Source organism: Cygnus atratus, chromosome 3, assembly GCF_013377495.2.
Source record: "Cygnus atratus isolate AKBS03 ecotype Queensland, Australia chromosome 3, CAtr_DNAZoo_HiC_assembly, whole genome shotgun sequence".
NCBI classification, from domain to species: Eukaryota; Metazoa; Chordata; class Aves; order Anseriformes; family Anatidae; genus Cygnus; species Cygnus atratus.
The window spans coordinates 101,303,337-101,328,238 of NC_066364.1; the positions used below are offsets into that span (position 1 = coordinate 101,303,337).

At 37.4% G+C, this 24,902-nt stretch overlaps 1 protein-coding gene across 3 annotated transcripts in view; it reads right to left on the minus strand.

Moving 5' to 3' along the window:
- Positions 1-1,902: 1,902 nt before the first annotated feature.
- The window catches only part of KCNK2 (potassium two pore domain channel subfamily K member 2), a 125,932-nt gene continuing 102,932 nt past the window's right edge, over positions 1,903-24,902 (minus strand). For all 3 annotated transcript variants that reach the window (XM_050709901.1, XM_035561067.2, XM_035561084.2), the window contains 2 exons: positions 19,526-19,665; positions 1,903-4,150 (listed from right to left, as the gene is read on the minus strand). In XM_050709901.1, the coding sequence (XP_050565858.1) occupies positions 3,833-4,150; positions 19,526-19,665 (458 nt within the window). In that variant the 3' untranslated portion in view covers positions 1,903-3,832. The remainder of the gene's footprint in view (positions 4,151-19,525; positions 19,666-24,902) is intronic.

Genomic DNA, 24,902 nt, shown 5'->3' on the forward strand with positions numbered 1-24,902 from the left:
GTAGACAATTTGGACACTTCGTCCGAGAATACAAAGTACAACAGAGAATAAAAAAAAAAAAAAAAAAAAAAAAAAAAAGAATGATTATTATGCAAGGCAGAACATAGGCAACAGCCACCAATACAGATTAGCTACTTCTCCAACAGATTCCAGATCCTTTTTATTAACGTTTCTTCTTACATTGAGAAATAAACTATTTTGTTAGGTGGCAAATGTGCCTCTACATATCGGTATGTGCTAGAACTTATCAATCATTCAAAATATTTTTTCAACATCTGTTTTTATGGTATTTGCTTGGCTGTAAAAGCGAAAATAAACCTTTACCAAACTGAAATACAATTTTCAGAAACTTGCTTAAGTAGCAAGCATCCCAATAGTCTGAAAACATCTCCACATATGTGTGAGAGGAAGGAGGCTAAGTTGAATTTCATGAAGTCTTTATTCCTGTTTTTGTAGCTCCACATTTGGAAGGGAAAAAGAGAGCTACACAGGATTTCCAGAGGCGTGAAAGGCCCAGGGTTGTAATTCAAAAGTTTGCTCTTACAGGAGCAAGAAGCAAGATCTTTATGGACATCATGAAGTTTTGTAAATTCACTTAGCCATCCTTACCAGATCTATCACTGTACTTGGAGAGGGAGAAAAAGATTTTGAAATAACACTAATGGCTCTAGACCTATATTGACTCTACCCACTTACACCAGCTGGACTGTTGCATCTTTTTTTCTTCTTCAGTTAGTAAGGATTTTATTTGTTAATGTATTCTTCCAAACAGACAAGTCTTTGATAAGGTTGGATATTTTAGATCAAATACTAAAGTCAGAAAAAAGGAAAAAAAAAAAAGAAATAAAAAAAAGAAAAGAAAATGGCTTTTACATATAAATTAACAACGTTTCTTTTCCCAGAAATCACATGCAAGAATCAAGGTAAATAAATGCTCAATGGATTTAACGCATATCCATACTAATATTACAAATATTGTCATAAATTTTTGAAACAACGTACTCTCTTCAGCAGGTCTTGAAATGACTGAAAGTTTCTTTAAAATTAAAGAAACCACATAGGCACTCACTGCTATAGGTTGGTAAATAGATACAAACTAATAAGAGCAATCCAAGGACTTAACCTTGGTTTGAGTTGGAAGGGACCTTAAAGCCCACCCAGTTCCAACCCCCTGCCATAGGCAGGGACACCTCCCACCAGACCAGGCTGCCCAAAACCCCATCCAGCCTGGCCTTGAAAACCTCCAGGGATGGGGCATCCACAGCTTCTCTGGGCAACTTGTGCCAGTGCCTCACTACCCTCATAAAGATATATCTGCTTTCAAAGACAGTAAACATTAAACATTACCAGTCCCTCCAAAAGGCACTGAGACATCCCATCCAAATCAGATTGGAACAATTTAATAAAATAACACTCATCAGTCTTTACTTACCACCACACAGCTGCAAGTCAATGGTGGCTTGGCCAAAACATAGAGAGGCCACTGTAAACTATCCACTGCCAAAATGACTGTTCTGGTGCAGCAGGTTACTGCCTGTAGGACTGCTGGTTCACACACCTCTGCACAAGGCTACCACCAGCACAGCATCCCACACCTCCATCAGTGAAAATTCTGAGATTACCAGCAGCTCCATAGCATGTGACAGAATAAACTTCATCCTCCCAAGTTTTTGAACAAAACAGAAAGAAACACAAGATTGGGTACAGCATCCAAAGAGCATTATTTTTAATATCAAGAAAAAAATATATTCCTGTGCTGGATGAGTCAAGCCTTTATTGCTAAACCATCTTAAATTAAAGAAGGTGGCAAACTGCTATACTCTAACCAGTGAAAACACAAAATCAGTTTCACAAATGATTTCTCAGCATTCCAGTTATAGCAAGCAGGAGATTCAGAAAAGCTTATTTTAATTAAAAACTTTATTTTTCATTACAATTCACAGTTTATACATGGCAAGATGAACTCTTGCCATGTGGACATTCAGAACACTGTGCTGGGGAGACAAGGGTCTTTGTTATAAGAGCATTGCTCAGTGCTGTTTCATGGAACTTCTTTAATTTTAAAAGCATATTCTCTGTAAATGTTAACTGACTGATATTTACACTGAATTGACTGAATTTACATATTAACTTATATTTATTAGAAAACAAGCTAAGCATCCAAAAACATTAACATTCATATCTTGCATGTTATCTAATGGTCAGAGATGCTGTAAGATTTGCCACTTGAATCATGCCCAATCAGCAAAGTCTTGTTTTTGTGTTTTTTTTTGATGTTTTTTGTTTTTTAATTTACATAGAGCCTAAATTATTCTTTAAGGCCTGTTCAATTCATTTTATGTACAGCCAGGTTACAATAGACTAACATAAGAAAAGAATGTAAAATTATCCATTCCATCCTGCATTTCTTCTGAATCTCATGTACACCTATAAGCAAAACAGAGGACGTAAAATTAAAGTTAACGTGTTTTCTTAAAACCAGTAAAGAAAACACAGAGTCTGGTTTAGATCTGCTTCTCATCAGCCTATCCTTTCTGAACAATCATCAGTATTCAGGTTGTGCTATTTTATCAGCTCTTCTTCATGCCTGCACTTATATTCAGAGCCATCTCTATTTGAAATGTACAAAGTCACAGTGATACCAGTTTCGATTGCATTCCCACGTTAGTCACAGCTCCGGCACAGGCAGCCACTGTACAGTGTGACATTCAGGAAAGCACTCCAGCAGGATTCCTGTGTAAAATATCATATGGCATCTGGTGCGACTTGGTTTAAAGAGGAAGTTAAGAATCCTTGTCACAGAGCAAATATCTGGCAGAAGGTTTATGCTTGTTAAAAAATGCTGTATTTTTTTTTCTGCATTGTTTTCTGAATGTTGTTATTAGGATACAGCAATTAAAAGCCTCTCCTGCCTCTCCTCAAAATAGCCATATTTATTTGCTCTTGTCATCCACCAAATAACTTAATAATAGATAAGCTGCAGATTTTTTTATTTTATTTTTTGGTACATCTGACACAGAGAAAAAAACTGCTGAACACTGCTTGAAAAAATAAGACCGAACAGGGTCAGCAAATTCTACAAGTCAGTGTGAACAAGTATCATCTGGACCTGAGTAAAACAAAATGCTTCTGGGGGACATGTTTGAAACTTCTGAGACTGCAGTGCCTTTAAATTTAGAGCTTAAGAACATCATTTGATGATTGTTGAGTTTTGGCGTTCATTCATGCTGGTTGGTATCTTCAATACAGACACCTTTAAAACACCATCATTTCAGGAAGAATGAAAGCTCAAAGGAAATACACTCCTCATTTAAAAAAGAAAAAAAAAAAAACACAAACAAACAAAAACCATACAGGAATTGTAGAGGTTCTGGTTCTTCAAAAGATAAGGCACTGACAAAAATTTCTTAGGTAAAAGGCTGCATAAGAATTTCTTGCCATTTACAAATGTGTTGTAGTCCATAAATGGTCCATTCCTAGGCTCAGTAAGGTAGACCCTGAAATTTTAAGGACTGATCCCTCAAAGCTACATTGTTACCATAAACAAGTGTGATTCATTCTTGAGGCCATATGGCACATTAGGAGAAGTGGAAAACAGTCTGGGCAGATAAAGGCAGAAGACGTTGCTTGTTCCAGCATCTTTCGATAACAGAAATGCCATTCATCTTTGTGTCTTTGAAGAGATGTGATGGTAACTCGGGACTGTAGTTTCTGTGGAACTCATGCACACATATAAAATGCTATTAGCATTGATCATTGACAGGGTGGAGAAAAAAGATATATGGCTAGTCTAAGCCAAGAGCTTCTCATGGGCTGGGATCCAAAGTCACAGCTACTTAATATTTTCAATAACGGCTATCTCTTCTGCTGCACAGTGCGGCGTCAAACCATTCATATAAATGCTGTCCGTCTTTGTAAGAGCTGGCAAGATGTCCTTCTCACTGGTGAGATGGTTGACTGACAGGGTTCTCTTGCAAGGAGTCAGGTCTTGATTGTGGTTGACGGCGAGTTCAGCGGAGAGCTTTCTTTTGATGGAGGTAGCCCGCTGGAACTTGTCGTAGATCTCCACGCTGAGACGCCTTCGCGTTTCTTTGAACTCCGCGGTGACGTTGGCCGTCCACTCTGCAGCATGAGCTCTGAATTCCCCTACCTGCAGCAAAAATAAGAAAAAAAAGGAAGCATAACCTGGCTGAGGACATTAAAGACTGTAGGCTTGAAAGCCCAGTGAGAAAGCAATGTGTCTCTGGGCTAGCAAAGAGCTGCTGCGGTTGGTACAGATTTCTCATCCCACAGACTCATTTCTTTATTGACAGCAACTAAACAAGAAGAAATGATGCACTGGGAAGAGTTAACAGCAATTCTAAAAAAAAAAAAAAAAAAAAAAAAAAAAAAAGAGAAATCTTTTCTGCTGAAATTTGTTATTGAATTATAGGCAGCTCCGGAGCCCTGGCAGCTGCACAGTACCCAACTGGTCAGGGGATGCTGAAATCCCAGCAATCCAGGCTGTGCTATGTATTGCTACCAGGGCGCAGGGTTATTTATGAGCACTTCTACTGTCTGTGGAAAGATCCCTAGGAGGCTTGGCAAAGAATTTTCTAAATTTAGACAGAAAAGCTTTTATAAAAAAAAAAGCATCAGCTGCTGGTATTCTCTTTTTTGTGCTTGCTCGAACACAGCGCCAGTACAGTGACAGCTTCAGTCATGTCATCAACATGTCTGCTTACCACCCTGACTCCTCTGAAGTGACATGCTAAAACAACACACACACAATGGCAGCATGGGACTTCTGGAACTGTCACCATTTACACCCAGACTAAATGCAGGCTGCCAGTCAGTGCACAGGGCTGTGATACAGTTACCATATAGCTGGAGGGTGGCATTTCCCCTCTGGTGCACAGATCTCCAGTCAGGTTGGCTGGCTGCAAGGTGCTAGTTTGCACAACCATTATCATTTCATGTATGTATGTATTTGAGTAACCTACTCTAGTGGGAGGTGTCCCTGCCCATGGCAGGGGGTTGGAACTGGATGGTCTTTAAGGTCCCTTCCAACCCAAACCATTCTGTGATTCTGTGACTCTATGCATGTACATCCCTGCTGCACACTTAGCTCCTGTTCCCTCACTCTATGCGTCTTTGCTATAGAGGCTGTCAATATAAAGGCACTTTCATTAAAAACTACCAATTTTTCATTAAACGTTCATCAAAAACTACCTTTTTTTTTTTTTTTTTTTTTTTACCCTTTAAGATTCCTTTCCCCCATTTCTGTGTTTCAGTATTGGGAAAGATGCAACATCCTACAAACCCAAACTGAGACTACTGCTGAGGGAGGCAGCTGCTGGCACAGACTCACAGATTATCCTCATCTTCCTTGGACAGATCATGAGACAGACTTGGCAGCTTACCCATATAACAGTCTGAGGTGAACTATGGCCTTGTAATTTATATGCTATTTATATTTTTGCTCTTGTATTTCAACCAAACCACCATTACAATATTAAGTTATATAGGTAATTAAAGGAGGCACCTTTTGAGGAGATTATCTTGTTATAAGGGCTAAGGAAACAGATTGTTTTTCTTTAAATCTTGTCTCTGTGGGCAGCTTATTAATTGGAAAGTATAGCATAGGGAAGATAGACTGCTGATAAATATAACTCCAAAGCAAGGCATTTTAGAAGAATTAACCCACTTAAATAAATTAGTCTAATTGGTACTGCTCAGTCCAGAATTTCAATCATTGGCAAGCAAGCTTGGACTTGGCACAGAAATAAAATAAAAATTAACAAAGACAAATATGGAGGGTAAGCTAGCAGAGAAGAGTGGCCAAAGGCTTATTCATGCTTTGCAGTGCAGTGGAAAACAGGAATATAATGAAGATAAAAAATAATCAGCTCACTCAGGAGTGACAAGTTTTCAGGAGAACTTCCCCCCTCCAGAAACAAAACAAAAAACTCTTTACCCAGAGGTCATTTTATTACATTTGTCTCAGCTTCAGTGAATTACACCATTGATTAATGTGGACCCATTACGTATATTTTCTAAAACAAGGATTATTATCTGTAATACACAGAGGATTTGCTCAGCTGAATGATTATTAGTATTTAAATTACGCAATTAGGATCAGACACACTGCACTTCAGATCTGAAAATAATGTAATCTGTCCTGCTGAAACATTTCAGCTGCTACAATATTTTTATTTGTAGTAAACAAGTAATAAAAAGATGATAAGGAGTATCAGTGCACACCCTAGGACAGCTCTGTCCCGCTCCAAATCTTGTATAAAGGCAGGCTGCTCAGATTCTGGAGCACACTACTGTCCAGGGGAGCAAATAGACAGTATATGGGTTTCTATTTCACCCAGCATGTTTGTAGCTTTCACCAGCTGTATAGGCATTCCAGTTATTTTGCTCATACACACATCTCTACCATTTCACAGTCACATTGAAGGGATTTTATCAGATTAGTAGTTTTAAAATTGTGTCTTGGCAACCTACTGGAAGCCACAAGCATCTTGAACTGCCTCCCCCTAACCTTTTTAACCTGCCTTTTAATAGCAATTTCAGTTACTGCTTCTCTCATGTTCTCCCAGCAAAGAAAAAACAGCTGGCCATGCTTCTGAAAAGAGCAAGTACATGTAACCCTTAGTACATGCTCCAAACTACCCCACCAGTCCCCCTCACCACATGTTGGTGATAGAGCTGTCTTGGAGCACCGCATGTTGGTGATGGAGCACAGGCAGTGTAACTCACGCATGTTAGTTATTCTGGAGAATTTTCAAACTGTAGTTATTAGGATATTTAATTACTAACTTCTAATTAGATTTCTTTAGGGAAAGAAATTTATGCAGCTAGATGAAGAACATCATTAGATATGCCTTTTGGAGACAGTCTCATGTTCCAATTAAGGTGATGTGGAAATGAACATGGTGGTCTCAATCATATTTGTCCATATACCAGAGCTATGATGCTGCTTGGCACGATTTCAGCTTTATATTAAAATCATTGAAAACATTGAAAAATGCTGTGCTGTTGCGAAGCAGAATTGAAATACATTAATAGTAAATCATAGGTAATTGGCACAGCAGGAGAAACTAGAAGTTCAGTGCTGTGTGAACTATGTGTACCCCAAATTATTGCTTAGCTTTTGTGTGAACTGAAATGCACTCGAAATGTTATGTTTTCAGAATGAAACTCTCAATTCCATAGCACTTACAGATTCAAGTACAAAAGGTTACAGGAAAAGAAGTGTGCAGTTTTCAACTGCCAGCGAACATAAGCAACTCGCTCTCAAAATTTGATCCTCCCTTTATCTGTATGGACATTTCTGTTTATGTTCAGGTTCTTTCTGTCCTTAGGGTATGACATTTCTTCATACTGCATTATAGCTCCTCTTCATCTGGGCGCTGAGAGCCACAAAATCTTTTATGCAAAGTGATTGAAATGCCAGTTGCCTATGCTGCTCAAAAAAAAATCTCAACGTACTTTCTGTAACATTTGTTTACTTTTCTCAAATTCTCTTACCTCATTACAGCACAGAACTCCAGATTCTGCAGATACCATAGTTGAGGGCAACTTGATGCAAGGATATGGTCTCATTCACAGAAATTATTGACAACTAAGTACGTTACATAAAGCTGAATGACAAAATATTTCAGGAGTTAATAGGAAAAACATGTCACAGTGATAGCACTCAAGTCAGCCATATGATAAGTAGCACTAAACTGGTGATGTTGCTCACTCCTGATTGTCAGGGAATAGAAATGCCACTAGTAATGGGGACATAGTCCCTAGCTCAGCTCCAGGACTGACTTAGAACCATAACATCATTTAGGTTAGCAAAGACCTCTAAGATCCTCCAGTCCAAACTTTACCTAGTACTGCCAAGTCCGCCATTAAACCATGTCACTAAGCACTACATCTACACATTTTATGAAGTCCTCTTGATGGTGACTCAACCTCAACCCTGGGCAGCCTGTTCCAATACTTCACAACACTTTCAGTAAAGAAATTCCTCCTAATATCCAACCTGAACTTCCCATGGTGCAATTTAAAGGCCATTTGCCCTCATCTTAGCTCTTGGGAGAAGAGCCCAATCCGCACCTTCCCATAGCCTCCTTTAAGGTAATTGTAAAGTATGATAAGGTCTCCCCTGAGCCTTCTTTTCTCCAGGCTAAACAATCCCAGATTCCTCAGCCGCTCCTCACAGGACTTGCGTTCCAGGCCCTTCACCAGCTTTGTTGCCCTTTTTTAGACAAGCTCCAGGGCCTCGATGTCCTTCTTGTAGTGAGGGGCCCAAAGCTGAACACAGTACTCGAGGTGCGGCCTCACCAGAGCAGAGTACAGGGGGACAATCATTTCCATAATCCTGCTGGCCACGCTATTTCTGATGCAAGCCAGGATGTTGTTGGGCTTCTTGGCCACCTGACCACGCTGCTGGCTCATATTCAGTCAGCTATTGACCAGTACCCCAAGGACCCTTTCAACTGGGTAGCTTTCCAGCCACTCTTCCCCCAGCCCGTAGCGCTGCTTGGGGTTGTTGTGCCCCAAGTAGAGGACCTGGCACTTGGCCTTGTTGAACCTCATACAGTTGGCCTTGGCCCATCAGTCCAGCCTATCCAGATTCCTCTGCAGAGTCCTCCTATCATTGAGGAGATCAACACTCATGCTTAACTTGATGTTGTCTGCAAACTTACTGAGGGTGCACTTGATTCTCTCATCCAGAGCATTGATAAAGATATTGAAGATAACTGGCCCCAATACTGAACCCTGAGGGACACCACTAGTGACCGACCCCCAGCTGGATTTAACTCCATTCACTACAACTCTTCGGGCGCAGCCACCCAGTCAGCTTTTTAATTTCACAATTTTTCTATCAGTATACAGTGGAAACAGTATCTGAACAATTTTGAAATGTGGCTTCTCATTCCTGTTAAAGTCAGTTTAAAAAAAATAAAAAACTACACACCAAAAATACTGTATGAACTTTCTGAATGATAAAACAGTTCCCGGACTCTGCATATACCTTATCAACAATATTATCTAAAGATGGACATCCTGAATTTAATGGGCCTAGGAAAAAACATGGGCATTAAGTAATCACTCATTCTCCTATTCCTGACAAAAAGCATCTAAATTAATACCAACATAAAACTGGTGCAGGACAAGTCTCTCAGCCAGTACCACGGGTGAGACCAACACCTTCCCTATTGATTTTCATTACCATGTTTTAGCTTTCTTGTTTTCTAGCTGAGCTCAGGTCTTGGATAGAGGCCAATCACATAATCCTGAATGTAAGCATGCCCAAGGGGATGCTGCTGCTAAAAGAAAAAAATATTTGAAAGTACTGAAGAACGTGACTTGTTCTTCATTACATTTACTCTAATTCCTTATATTTGTCAGGAATTTGAGGACCTTTCTGGACATGCTCTGAACAGATAACCAAATAATTATACAAACAGAACTGTCCAACATGCAGGAAGACTGCTCATCCTATTAAGTATGGTCTGGACAGCACAAGTCATGTAGCCATAACCTTTACATATGAGTAGTCTGCACTTTGAATTAAGTCACAGCCCTGGTCAATAAAATAAAATAGAAACAAAGAAGCAAACATAGAGCAGGACCTCCTTAAATAGACTGAAGTGAACACACACTGTTCTAACTTTGCCTTACTTTGCTTCTCTCTCTCAGGGTCATTCTTGAAAAATCCTAATGTTAAAGTATAACCAGTTAATCTGCTTCTGTTCACAGAAAGGGAAGATATTGCCTGGACAGAATTCAGATATATGATATGAAAGATATGCCTGGGAGGAGCTATACCAGTGAGTACTAAACAAAATATAGACATTACACACACTGTGCAAGAAAATGAGACTGTATGTATTTCTAAATGAAGTGTGTAGTTTTTTCTTTGATATCTGTACCCTTTTGTTGTTTCCTTTTATATGCAGGGCTCATACACTTTATGATGGTCATAATGTTAGTGCAGACCCCCCCAGAATCAATTAAATAATGAGCAGATGGTACACCTCTGACTGCATTTTAGGAGGGAAAAAAAAGTGGCCTTCCTTACTGAAATTCTTAATGCTCTAGATGTTCCTCAGTACATGATTTCTAACATTTATCCTTAATGCATTCTCCAAAGTTTTTCAGCTTTTTTCCCCTCCAATGTACTTTTCTGTTACTTAAAAATAACACATCCAATTAACTTCTCCATGATATGCTACTCAGCGACAAAACTAGAAAGAGCATGTACATGTCACATTATCCAGGCAGCAGAGTAGAGTACATAACATTTTGTCTTAGCTTTCAAGAAACTCATCCAGCCTTCTCAGAAACTGTTCTCTAAAATTCCCACTTAAAAAATGAAATTAAAAAAAAATGTAGGTACAGAGATACTAGATGTATTTAACGATGCAGCTGCTGGGTGTGCTGACTCTGTAGAAGGGTTTGTATCTCTGCCTTCTCGCTTTCCTGCAGGCCTGGGGAAGCATACACCACTTTTTCCTGCCCAAAATTTATGCTCATCGTTGCAGAATAGGAAAAGATAGGTTTCACAGACATTTTGATTGACAGCCATTCTTTTCCTGTATATTAAGAATTTATAGTCAAAGTAAATAAATTCCCATTCCCAGTACATGGCCTTTAGCATTATTAGAGAATATCCTAACTCCATTGGGCTATAATCAGTGAATAGGTAGAGAAGACTCTTGTCTACTTGTCTTTAACACAGAGAGGAAAGACCACAGGCACTAACAAGATATGTATGCCAAGCTTTCCCAGGAGTTTAATCACTGTCTTCCATTCCTTTGTTCTTCCCAGACCTCAGCTCTGTAGCAAAGAACTCTTCTACAAGTTTTTAATCCACCAAACCTAAATTTCAAGTTGAATGGTACAAATAAAGCAGTAATTGTTCTCTCTTTGGGATCCCCTGACAGGTACAGGTATCCCTTTTTTTAAGGCCAAATATCAGAGGGGAAAGGTTCTGTTTTATGAAATTGCCATCTTCTGGAGTAACATTACGATTACATAGACAGTGATATTTTTGTAGACATGGTGGTCAGAAGTGTTTTGGGAACAATTCTCTCCCACTGGTAATTGGATTATTGAGTCCTTTAATAAATAATGTTTGTGAGTTCATTCCAGTGAGCAATGACTGTTTGGTTTCACCCAGAACTTCCATGAGAACATCTGATGCCTTGGATGAGATAAACCACATTGCCCAATGGAAATGCAGAGAGCCTGCAAATTTTGATTATTTTGTTGTGGAGACGTATCTATGGTGGCAGCTGTGGGAGTGTATTTTGTGGAGATACGACAGATGGCAGATACAGAAGTGTCCCTTTTGATCTCTCATGGTCTAATTCAACTAAATAGGAACAGGTAGCTTACGAATTTATTTTTTTAATCACCTCTACAAAAACAGAGCCAAATACAACAGTCACCACATTTTTGCTTTGGTTTACCTCTTTTTTTTTCCTCCAAAAATATAAACAATCCCATGTTAGGTACCTGATACTGCCCATCAGAGACCTCTTTGCATAGAGCTGCATGTGTATCTTTCATTACTGTACACAAGCTATTGGTCTGATTAGCTCCACCCATAGTGTTCCACTTTATTAGTAAACTTTCAAGCATAACAAAAAAGAGATGATTACATTTCCCTATCAAAATCAGTCATTCTATTTAGTTGTTTTATCTACCTCAGAGAGCATCCAACCCCTCTCAACGTGGTGGGTGTGAATTACACTCACGAGAATCACAAGAATTAATCACAAGAAAGTTTAAGTTTACATGAAGCTCTATCAGCTGACCCTAATGTGATTCAGGAGACCAACATGTAGTCTGTCTACTCTCTACAGCCCATAACTTTGCTGCAGCCAGAAATAGCAAACATTTTGAGAATTATACTAGAAACATAACAAAATGCAAGCCACAAGCAGTTGAAAGGCTCTCTCAAATTTCTCCCACAGGAAAAAAGATAACTTTCATAATTTCATTGGACTTCTTTTTTCTCCTTATAAAGATATGCTGAAGAGAACATAAAAACAAAAGACCTAATTTTGACTTGGTACTGAATAAAGACTGGCTACTGTATTTATATGGTCAAGTCCCACCAAAAATTGCTTAATCCTTGAATTTCCAGTATCTATATCTGGAGTGATACTTCTGTGAAATATTAAAGCTCCACTAAAGTTGTTCCACCTGACTATTACAACTGCACTTACCCCTTGTAACAAATAGTATTCCATAATGTCTTCAGTCCCTTTTATCCATTATTGCAAAACACAATTTCCTCACTGTCAACACAGTTTCTTGAAGATGCAAGGTTATTCTGCTGAACCGGCTTCATCCGAGGACTTTTCCACAAGAGAGTTATCAAATGCATACACATTATTGCTAACATGTTCTGGTGTCTTGTCCTAATAATATCCAAGCTCTGAGATTACAAAAATAATAAATAAATAATAATAATAAATTAAAGTCTTCAGGAATGTTAATCATGAAGATGGGGGTTGAAGACATTCATGACTAAATATCACTCTGTCAATAGAGTTAAGTCACAGGTACATTTGTCTCAATGGCTTAAAGGATCAATTACATCTCGTCTCCAAAAAAAATCAAGATCTCCTAATGTAAGCGGTGATAACCTACATTCAGGGAATCTTCATGTGTAATTAACTCCGAGAAATGCCATTGCTATAACAGAACTCTTTAATCAATTTCTATCTTACTATGAAGTGTAAGTAATTTGCTCCAGTTTTATTTTTGCAAATTCAATAGCTCTTGTCATCACTGTCTAGCTGAATGCAACTTGAACTGAAGGCATTGTATCACTCCTGAATTGTCCAAGTCAGCACGGTGAGGCAATGGGGAGCACGTGGAAGAGCAGGGTTAAGTGCTGGTACTGGCAGGTAGCATGCCCTCAGTGCCCACCTTCCCTTACCAGACACAGTGTCCAAGCTGCTAACAGATGTGTATTTGGGTAGCACTTCTCTTATAATCAACACCACACCAGCATCACTTAGGGACCTGGTACTTACTATACAATAACAACATAGACATTTCTAAAGAGCTTTAGTATCCTCTGCTAAGAGGTAGAATATAAACATAAGCCACACAATATGATAACAGCATAGGTATTACCTTTGTGTGTGCAGTGAATCTGAGACTAAATTAAGCAGGCATTGTGTCTGAAGTACACAAAGCTATGAAGAAAGACATCTCAAGAAATAAAGTGTCAAAACCAATCAGCAGATTAGTTTCTCTCGGACTAACAGAACAACGTATCCTTTCATTCCTTATTGCAGAGTACGATGGTGTACTTGTAAAAGAGTGATCAACACAGAAACTCAGTACTAGACTGTTGCAATGGCAGGACCTAGAAAACCACCAGGGTAGCTTATACTTGTGATCTTTTAGAATTAGATCAAATTTCATTCAAAATCAGGTCAGTCATTTCTTCCTTTTTCTTACACTAATACCACTCTATATGTCTCCAAGACTGAGAAAAATTATGGAGGGATGTAGTCCCATCTTTTTTATTTTATTTTATTTTCTGTCCTATTGCTATTCAAGTTTGACTGGAGGCCTAGAGTTGCATTTATTATACAAATATTTTATGACCTAATACTTTATGTTCTTCCCCATCTGACACAAATTATTAGAAACAATCATTTTTTTGAATGTTGCAATTCTTTCTCAGATACACATTTCTGCACATCTTGGATGGACTGGGAGAAACTCTTAAAGCTAGGCAGGCTTCTCTTCAAACAGCTCTTTTTTTTCACCATTTTTTTGTAGCGCTCTGCATTCTGCCTGAATCTTAGGCCACAGAGCTAGGGACTGTTTTCTGGCAATATTCCTTTTTATAACATCTGCAGCTGTAACACCATTTTCCTACAGAAATTCAACAATCCCCTGCTGGCACATCCTAGCATTGTGTCACCCCCGTTAATCACTGTCATGTAAAAGGACTTCACCTGCAATTGCTTTTGCACTATGACTGCCTCCTACAAATATTTCTCTAATTCAGCACTTGCTAGGAACAGGCTTGCACCAAGTCCTTCTGCCCAACCCTTTGAACTTGTGAATAGATGATCGTTAGCATTATTGAAATGTTTTGTTTGTAAGAAAAGGAAAAGCCCTGAGTTGTTTTCCTCAACAGAAGCTGCTCCATCTTGCTTAAAGCAACGTGCAATGGATCAGCAATGCGCTCATAGCTTTGTAAAAGGCCTCTGATCACCAGGCTGATTTCTGATCAGTTTCATTTCTAACTCAATGGATGTTGTCTCATAAAATAGCAAGTGCCAGATTAAGAGCTCATTGTCACTGAAGGAAAACCTCCTTCCTCCTCGGTCACGTACCCTCACGGAGGAGGCTCTGAGGCCCGTTTGCCTGCTAGGCTGATTGAATTCACTGAAGTCTTGCAAAACTCTTATGTCCCTTTCCTAGCAAGTTGAGTCCACTCATTTTACAATCAAATAAGCACCAGATATATTGCTAAGTCAGAGGTATAGTATACTACAGAGAAACTGGGGAGAAGGCCAGGGGAAGGACAGAGGATAAAGGAAGGAGAAAGGAAGGCCAGTGTTTTCAGCATGGATGAGCAACTAATTTGGCTCACCTGTTTTGTAAAGTCAGACCTGACTAATTTTTCTTCCTTTTTAAAAAAATAAAAAAATAAAAATAAAAATAATAGAACAAGATTGAGAGATACCATACCATTTCCATGCATAAAGCCTACATTCACGGAATATGAGAGGTTTACCTTCTCTTTAATTTTGGGCCCCATATGCTGCATGAACGCATGTAGCCTTGAGCTATAGTAAAATGAAAAGACAACAAATACTACAGAGAGTGCAATAATCTCCATGGCATCATCATGACAAGCCTAATTCTGTTTTGACAGACATGAGTGACAGATCTGCCACTGGTGCCAAGGATTAAACAGAATGATGATTCAGATGAATCAAATTGTTTATAAATACCAAAGGTAACAGTTACCTCTTGAATTTTCACAAGAAATAAATGTGCTATTTCTCATGAAGTCTTAATTTTGGTCTTTAAAGCTGGATCCATGTCATTCAATTCAAAAGAAAGACACCCCGCGTGAAAAATCACTTGTCCAAACTGAGCTAATGTCTAACACAAGTCATTCACTTGGGCTTTTGACATACACCAAAGAGAACAGGCTCTTTGAGGATATAATTCATCTTATAATTCATCATCTTAAGGTAGATACCTTAAAAAATTCAAATAGATTATACTAGAAACAGTCATTTCTTTCCAGTGACTATAAAGGCAATGTAGATGACTAGTTCTGATGTTAACATCTACAGTGGAGGTTAATCACATCTTCATTGACTTAAATGAAGTCTAGAGCTTGAATGGACTAGAGCTTAACAAACAGTATCGTGAGGCCAAGGGATGCAAGCGCTTAATCTTATAAATGGGAATTTGAAATTTATAGCCTAAATGACTAGGATTCTTGATTGGGCAGGCATCTTTGCAGGAAACACTGAAATTCAGAAGCTGCTGCATACTGAGGTAAAAGAAAATATGACAAGGAAAAAAAATCCTGAAATTTTACCTTTCAAAGCAACTAAAATCAGAAGACTATGTAAGTGCTCTGAGTAATCAGAGTACAGAGAATAATGAAGAGGGGGGAGGTTCAGGCAAGCTAGTACTCTGAAGCTGAACTTCAGAGACAGATCGCCTACTTAAGATTTTAGCACACAGCATGTTCCAATGACTTTCTGACACTTCATCTATCTTACTGTATGAACTGCTTCCAGCAGCAGATCTATCCTTCTAAAACTCCCACTTCTGTCTCTACTTGTCTTTCACCTCCCTCTCCATCTGAGGCATTCAAAACTCTCAAGACTATTTCAGGAGACAAAGGCCACCTGAGCAACTGAAAGACATCCTGGCTATCTGCATTTTAATATCAAAATACAGCATTATTGTGGATCAATGAATATCTGACCAGATTTTTTTATTATTATTTCAACTCCACTTTGCATATGAGAAACTTTTCTGGTGGTATCATGAAAAAATAGATTTTTATTTGTTGAAACATTATAATGCATTATTACCACAAAACCTTATGTAAACTGCTTTTAAGAACAATATAACTGCATTAGTAAAGAGAAAAATGTGAACAGGAAATTAGATGATAATCATGATCAACAATTTCTTGGAACGTGGAGGTTTCCTTACACAATATGTACTCTAAATAAGCAATAACATTTTTTGTTTTATTGGGGGGGAGCGGGGTCATATTTTGGGATCCCAGGAGTTGGACTCAATGATCCTTGTGATATATCCTATAGATTTTATCATAGCCTCTGTCTCTCAGTAGATTTCAGTATATAGCATAGTAGCATAGCTTCTTTCCAGTGTTAAAGGCTGTTTCTGGGAATAACGAGCTATTCCCCCCAAAGACTGACAAAATGTTTCCTTAAAAAACAGTAAAAAAATCATGCTTGTGACTAGGATTTTCCATTGCACTTATTTCTATTATCTGAACTACAGATAAGTTCTTCTGTTATAATCTGCATCCACAGAAGCTGGAACAGACCATCATAAATTTAGGCTTAACTGAAAAAACAGATAATTCAAGAAATTCAGAGTGTCCTCTGGCTTCTGCTGGCAAAGAGGAGATTTAACGATTACATTTCCACTGAACTGTCTCAACTTTTTCACTTGAATTTTCCTGGACAGATAGCAAAGATGATCTGAGAACAGCAGTTTTAAAGTCATAAAATGCTACTTGTAAAGTGAATACTTGTACAATGCTTCTGTTTAATCAAACAGTTCATCTCACAGCAAAATACACTATATTTGTACACAAATTTCTTCTTACAAAATTAGGATAGAATCCAGAAATAATATTTCATATCTCCTAACTAGCACACAAATAGTACTATGCCGTGATTCTGTTTTCTCAAATTGTTCTCACATTTCTGATACTGTAGTAGTTATTGCTAGAACATTTTTTGTTATGCATTTTTTTCAGACATGCTTGAGCAATGGGTTAAAACGTGGGGGAATATTTCTGAACATCAGGGATATGATTAATTGAACAAATGGTACAAATTATGTCTGTCTTTAATCTAACCTAAAACACATGAGACACTTGTATACGGCAAAATCCTTAATACCTGCATCAGCCAAGAGAATTTGGATATATCTGAAGAACAAAGTTTTCCTTTCTGTAGACAAAATGAATATGCTTGTTTAGGCTACAAAGGTGAGAAAGAACGGAAAGAGGGGATACATTCCTGGTGCCTGAGGAAAGAAACTTTGGCATAGCACTGTGCTGGATAACCTGGGAAATTTTGAGTTTTGCTTAATATAACTAGGAATACACTTAATATGTTAGAAATGCATGACTCTGTTCAATTCATGTTTCTTAGCCTATACTGAAATGTCTTCAGTATAACAGAAAAGACATAACAAAATTCAAACATTCTTAATATATTATCATTATAATAACATGGATAATGAGACATCCTAAACAAGATTAAACCCTCAGTGCTATGTACAATTATATAGTCAAGATAGCATCTTATCCAGAGATCTTACTGCCTAATAGAAGAGTATGAGAAAAGTAAGATTAAAGACCAGATTCATTTCAGGAAGTAGCATGAAGAACTACATTGTGTCACTAGTGCATGAGGAAGTGCTGCAAAGTGAAGCCTGAACAAGGTATTTTTGCATAGTCCCAAGTCATAGTGCCTTAGTCATAATACCACTTTTATTCAAGAATCTAGAAACTAAATGCAGTTTAGGAATTGATCCAGGTTGTGAACAGTTAGACAATAGGGAAACACCACATGTACTTGTCCAACTCTTACTTTTTCCCAGTGCAGATGAAGTAATGGGCTAGATGGACCTAATTCTTAAGTTCAAAATAATACACAAAAACAATACAGGCTAACGCCATTTGAAGTGATCTGCTGGTTTCCCTACAGACAGTGGAGATCATGCAGGTTGACTGATAAAGATGCCCTCAATGCTCTTCCAGAACACAAGATAGTGATCCTGCAAAATGTTGAACTTGGAAATGAAAACACTGCTCCATATTTGTGAGGGACACTAGAAAAGCTAGTTGTTTAAACCAAACTATAAATATAATTTAAAATTTGCAGAGCAGAGGCAAAAGATGAGTTCTCATACTCTTTAAATAAATTTGATCAAATATTGTCCTCTGCTTTGGAGTTACATTGTCTCATTAGTTAGCTGCTGATTCTTTTACTGCAATAAGTGTTTATGAAATTTTTAACAAAAATTTCCTTAGAACAGGCCTGCCACAATGCTGTCACTAGCTGTAAGAGCTCTAAGCATAGCAAGAGCAATGCAAAAAGGCTACAGAGCTCACAAACTGGGCTTAGTAATCCTGCCCAAGTGCACAGCTCACACCCTCTTGCCTGCTCTCACTATCACCACTGCCCTTTGGTCAGGAAGAGGCAGTGGCCCTGAGTGACCCAAGGAGCCTGTAATGAGTCAAGATGTATGGGTATAAACTACCCTTTATAGTGAGGACTTTGGGAACTCAAGCAACGTCAAGATTACATCTAGACATTGATGCCATGCCCTACAGCTACAGAGACAATTTAAAGAAACATAAGTAGCAGGCCATTGCACAATAACCAGCATATTCATCTCAAAAAAAAGTTTTTTTTCTATTTAAATAACACAAATGGACTGATATGTGCAGAGGAACTGAAGTAAAATTAGAGGGAAATAATACGTTGCTTAAAACAAAATTTCTTTCTGAAACTTCTAGTGAAAGTTGAACTGTGCTAATTGTCGAAGGAATTTTTATTTATCCTCTAACATCTTTAGAAGCCAGAACATTTTGTTAAAGTGACGAAAATAAATTTTGTCACTTAAAAGTAAAGTAAATAAAGATTTAAAGTAAAATATTGTATCATTGAAATGATAAATACACATTTACAAATAAGAATATATTTTAACTGAAAACAATGCACCTGACTACAAATAGCTATGCATGCAGCTGAAGGTAATTATAGTAAAATACACCCAGACATATTTAAATAATTCATTTCAATACCCTACATAATAGGAAACATTTATTCTCTTAGTGTTGTAAAATGATGAAAGGTATCTTGAATATAACTATTTAGTGATTTTTAAATTTATTTTTACATATCTGCATCCCATACAGAAACAATGAAAACAGAATGATTTTTTTGCCTCAAAAGTCACCGACTTTATTCTACCATCTAGAATAATTCTTTCAGAGAAATTTTTCCTCTAACTCAGTCACAATTGTGTATACACCATTCAACAATACAGTTTACATAAATTTATATGCAGCCACGTAAAATTCACTATATGTTGGACTAGACTGCTACAGCTCCATTTGAGCTGAAGCATATATTTAATATACAGACAGCTTTGTCCCATTCCCTAAGAGTAAAAGGGGTTGTAAGTTCACCTGACTGCTAATCAAAGTTTTTAAAAAACAGTATTTCCTCTCCTTTCAAAATATTCTTACCTCTTCCTTTGTCTTTTTTGATATGACTCTTAGCCAGTCTCCGATCATGCTGAGGACAGCTGCAAAGTAAGCAAGCCCAACAAGGATCCAGAACCACACCACTGGCTTATAAAAATCTAGGTACTCGATATCTGATCCCCCTGAAAAACAATGAAGTTAAAAATAAAGCACACTTAATTGTTATATGTGCAATACTATTTTAAAGTTAATTTTTTTCTAAAAATGAAAAAAAATAAAAAACAGATCAGCAATAGTATGAAAATGTACACAATCGTTCCTAATCTTTCATAATATTTAAAATGAACACTGACAAACTTATTCAACTTTTGAGATACCATCACTTAAGGTGGAGGACACTTAAGGTCATTGAAGACAGCTTGAACAGAAGGACTTCCCACCTGCTCCAAATACACATGCTGTACGAAATTTTAAGTGTTGTTCTGGCATATGTTTTATGCTGAGAAATCTGACTTTGCAAGGACTTTGCACATCTCAATTACATGAATCCTTCAACCCTAGTAGAGAAGAATAGTACCTGCATTAACAAATGTCCCTGTTGGGCAGTCAAACATTGCCATCTCCTTTTTACTGAAAAGGAAACCAGGCTACAGAGACTTGAGTTGAGCTGATCATACTCAAAAAACAAAAAAAAAAAAAAAAAGGGGGATGAAATACCTGGCAGCTGAAGGCAGCTTTTTTGAATCCCACTGCCATAAGAACCAGACACTTTCTTCTTTCCAAGTGTTGAAGTAAAAAAGGATAAGTTTCAGAGATGTCTGTAATGGAACTTTTAGGTCCAATAAAACTATAAAGAACAGATGCTTTATTCTATCCCCCCACTCTCCCCCCAAAATAAAAATAAAATAAAATGAAGTTATGTTTATCCAGAGCTCTCAGACAACACAAAGTAACTCATATTTCACATCTTGTAGTACAATAAAACAAGTCTTAAACTTGCAGATCAGCTATACTATGACAAATAAAAGAATACTCTTTATTTGTGTTGCTGTAAACAGAAATTTGCAAGTCTGCCCACTGAAACGGCCAAATGAAAATTCTCTTTACCCCCTTTCATGAAGAGCAATGTTTTTCCTAGCTCTTATTATCTAATCACCATGCAGATTACATGCAAACAAAGAATTTTACTGACTAGTATCTTAGTGTGGGATTCCTCATAGATGGAAATTGTTTTTCTCATGTCAATAAGCCCTTTCATAAATAAAAATTGTTGAGCTGTAGTGGTTTACTCAACTGCCTAAGAGATGAAATCCATATTGCAAAAATGGATACTTCAACACTTGTACAGTCACAAATATGGTACAAGACAGGGCTTTATCAGAACGGAACAGAAGACAGCCATTCACCCAAAAGGTTGAGTTTGTCACACCCCAGGACAAACAAAATATCAGAGAAAGAAATATGTTAACATCCACCTTGCATCAATGCAGTAAAACAGGATTTACAGATGACTTGTCCCTGTTATCATTCAAAAAAGTGGTTGATTACCACCATGCCTTAGCTCTATCAGGAGTCAGCAACAAACCACACTCCTTGGTTCACATTCTTCGTATGTTCATACAATGCACAAAGACATACAATGTAAGGTATCCACTTGCCAGATTTCTAATTTCCAGTGTGTAAAGTTTATAAATGGGAACTGGAACCCAAATATATCAGTCTGCAGGCAGCAATTCCTTCATCATGTATATGTAATTTGTTTACAGCAAGGTTGATTACCAGATCAGGTCTTAATATTCAATTAAGAGTTTTCTCTGCTGTCTGGCCAGGAGATGGCTCCATCTAGCCATGCCCAAAGGAGTCCAGCTTTCCCAAAGTTTGCAAGGGACAGTCAAAACCCTCTAGAAAGGCTTGACAGCTGAAGTCTTTATCAGCTCTTGAATCTATGAATTTCAGAGACTCCTGGTGAGGTCTCGATTTAATGGAAGACCAGGGAGAAAGAGATATACTTAAGGATATTTGTCCTGAGATAAGTATTGTCTTCTGTAACTATTGGAGGAATTCAGCAGAAATGTTCAAGTGTCATAGAGTAACACAATATCATAAGTAGGAAAACAGAATCAAAATCAACTGTACTGAGTTCAAAGTAAATGAAATTCATTAACTACTGAATTGCAATTTACATAAATGTGTACAAATATATTTGTGTATGTGTATGTACACGTAAATATATTTGTACTGAAGTGTGAGATAATTAATCTAATGAATTTACCAGTAGCACTGTAAAAAGTGTATCAACATGATAGATTTGCATGAATTTTTCATAGCACCACTTTTAGTAATGCTATCATCTGTCTTTTGCAAAGCAGATTTTACATAATGCCTTCAGAAGCAAAATGCTGAGAAGCAAGTTGAATTTTAATGTTTGGCAAAATTAGTTTTGTGGGCCAAGGGACAAAACTTTTGTCCAACTTTGTTTGAACTTTACCTGAAATAGCTTTTAACAAACAAAAAAGATATATATCTACCTTCCCAGAGATTTGGTCAACTGGCGTGCACCAGCTCTAACTAGAATTTTCACTGCCTTTATCTTTACAAAGAGCAGCCTCAGTTTATTGCTGAGATGTTTTGTGGTACAGATTTGATTCCAAACTCCCTAGAAATCAACAAGAAATCAAAGAGCTTTCCCATTCATCTTCATCACAGACTTTGCATTGCTGCTGCCACCATTCTTACATCTGTCTGCCAAACAACTTTTAAATGATTTAGGATTTTCCATGGAAGGCATAGATTTTTTTATGACCCAAGCACCTTTCCTTTCTGAGGTAAAAAGTTCTATGTTTTAGTGAAGGATGGCATTCAACAAGATTTCAGACGTACATTAGAACGGATTCTGTTTATCGGGTACGTGATCAAGCTTAAATTTACATAAAACAATTATATTACATAAATTAAGTAAACAGTATTCTCTATTGTTGCCACTCTTTTCTCTATCCTTTCATAGCAGACAAACACACAATTATTCTAAAATCTCTAAATCTAGAAATCTCTCTCTAAAGTATCTTTTGTTCATGTTTTTGCTTCAAAACTATAAGAATATAAAGAATGAAAAACAATACTGATGTTGAGTATCTTAATTCCATATTAACATAAACTTCTGTGTTATTCAAAAATTGGCCCTTCAGACCAGGAATGGTCTTTATTATTTTTTTATTAACAGTACAAATTCTGAGCATAAAAAAGTGATTAAATTTAAGCACAACTTAAATCAAAGGTTAACATGTAGCCATCCCTCAATCAGTAGCTTGTCCATCAGTCATGATGAACCTGGCACCATGGGCAACTGGCATAATCCAGAAACTTCGTTTGTCCCATTCCAAAGAAACATGGAGGTTTGGCCCTGCACCTTGAAAGGAATTACCTCGAAGAACTGCAAAAAGGGACAGAGTAAGGCTAGCTTATGCAGAGACCTGAAGAAGCGGCATGCTGGGGACAAGACAACATTTGCACCATCTGCAAGAAAGAATATAATGTTGGCTATACAAGTTACTTGATACCACTCAGTGGAAAATGGAGAGCTACTTCAGAATACAGGGCATGGCTATAAAACACCCGTTCCACACTGTCCTATACAGAAATTGAGTGAAACACTGCACGCTGACTTAAGCTTAAAACAGCCTACATGGTTCACATCATATAGCCCTTATCAAAGATATGAAGTCCTGAGGTGACAAAGAGCACTTCTGAATGCCAAAAAAAACATAAGGCCAGCAGGAGGGAGCACAGATCAATGGGACTGCTATGACCAGTAAGTAAGGTGTTTCAGTTTGGTGACGTTAAATGAGACTAAAAATCTGACAGTATTCTACAAATTAGTTCTCCTTCCAAGTAATTCAGTGCAGACCCATATATATATATATATATATTAAAATGGCAATAAACTTAATTCAGTTACAGCCCAAAACAGTAAGGAAGCAGTGAGCTAAAATCACAGATCAAAGAAGAAGAAAAAAAGAAAGAACACCTTCGAAAACATTTTAAAATTGAAGACTCACAAAACTCTGTGATTAGTTAAATTGGACTGATTGCAGCATAACCTTATTCATTATGCCTGTGAAACAGACTACTGATGTGGTATTAATATTTCTGACCTTCACGTAATTCTGTCAAGTTCTGGGCATCTAATCTACTTTGTATTTGATAGCTGCTAGACTATCTCCTCCAGAAATATTTAAGGATTTATCTGCACATATGACCAATGCATTATCATGTTACATATATTTTGACCTCATTGCTAACGTTGGTAGCCAACATTATCTTTCATTACACTAAAAATGACATGACATGAAAAGTCCTCTTACTTTCCTCTTTTGGAATATTTATAATAATAGCTTGTTTGTTTTTTCTCTAGTATTATTCATGGTCTCCCTTGAAAACAAGATAAGCTATGTTCGAATCAGTATGGCATGATTTTCAAGAGACAGTTTCTTACTTCCTTTGTGTGCGTGTATTTGCATGTGTGAAAAGCTACAATGGTAAACTTTCTTCAGTTATAAAAAATCTCTTAAAAAAGAATAAAAATACATTAAAAATTCAATCTCCCCATCAAAAAAAAAAAAAATCAACCCCACCCTCCAGCCCCAACCCCAATTAAAAAGAAAAAAATCCATTTTCCAAGACAGAAAAAGATGGGTTTTTTTGGAATACTATCCATGTATTTTCTTGAACATGCAATACAAAAACTGTTCACCTTTTCTCTCCTTGCACAGACCCTGAATGATCAGCCTTTTACATCTACCTTAGGACTTCTCTTGCCAGTTGAAACTGCAGCTAAAATTTCCATAGGCTCCAAATGACAACTTAGATTCTCAGTACAAAAGGGGATGTTTTGGCCTTGTGGTTCCTGGGAACTGAATGCTTGTTCTCCAGTACAAATGAGAAGAAATTTGTAGAAAAAAATCCGGAGAACTGTACAAGTATTTCTATTGTAACAGCCAGCCCTACAACCTTTAATACCATGAGATTACGGAATGTAATATTCTCCTGTTGGTTCCCTTCTGGTACAGCTATTTGGAAACACTCTCCTTTACTTCCTAAAAGTTCTCCAAGGCTTCTCTTCAGCTTTCAAATCCAGTGGTGCCAGGCAGCAGCCAATTCCATGTTAGTGAAAAGAGAAATACTGTAAGAAATGTTTCTCTTAACCCTGATACACATTATCACAACCATGACATTACTATCCAGGACTTTCAGACTTGTTTTTTCCACTGAGATAACAGTTCCCAGAAAGATAATTACCAGAATATTTGGAAGTTTTCAAATAGTTAGGAATTTTGTTTTGTTTGAGGGAATTTTAAGAAACAAAATTTACACATAATTATGAAATATCCCACGGATCTCCAACGTGCTACAAGAATTGCCT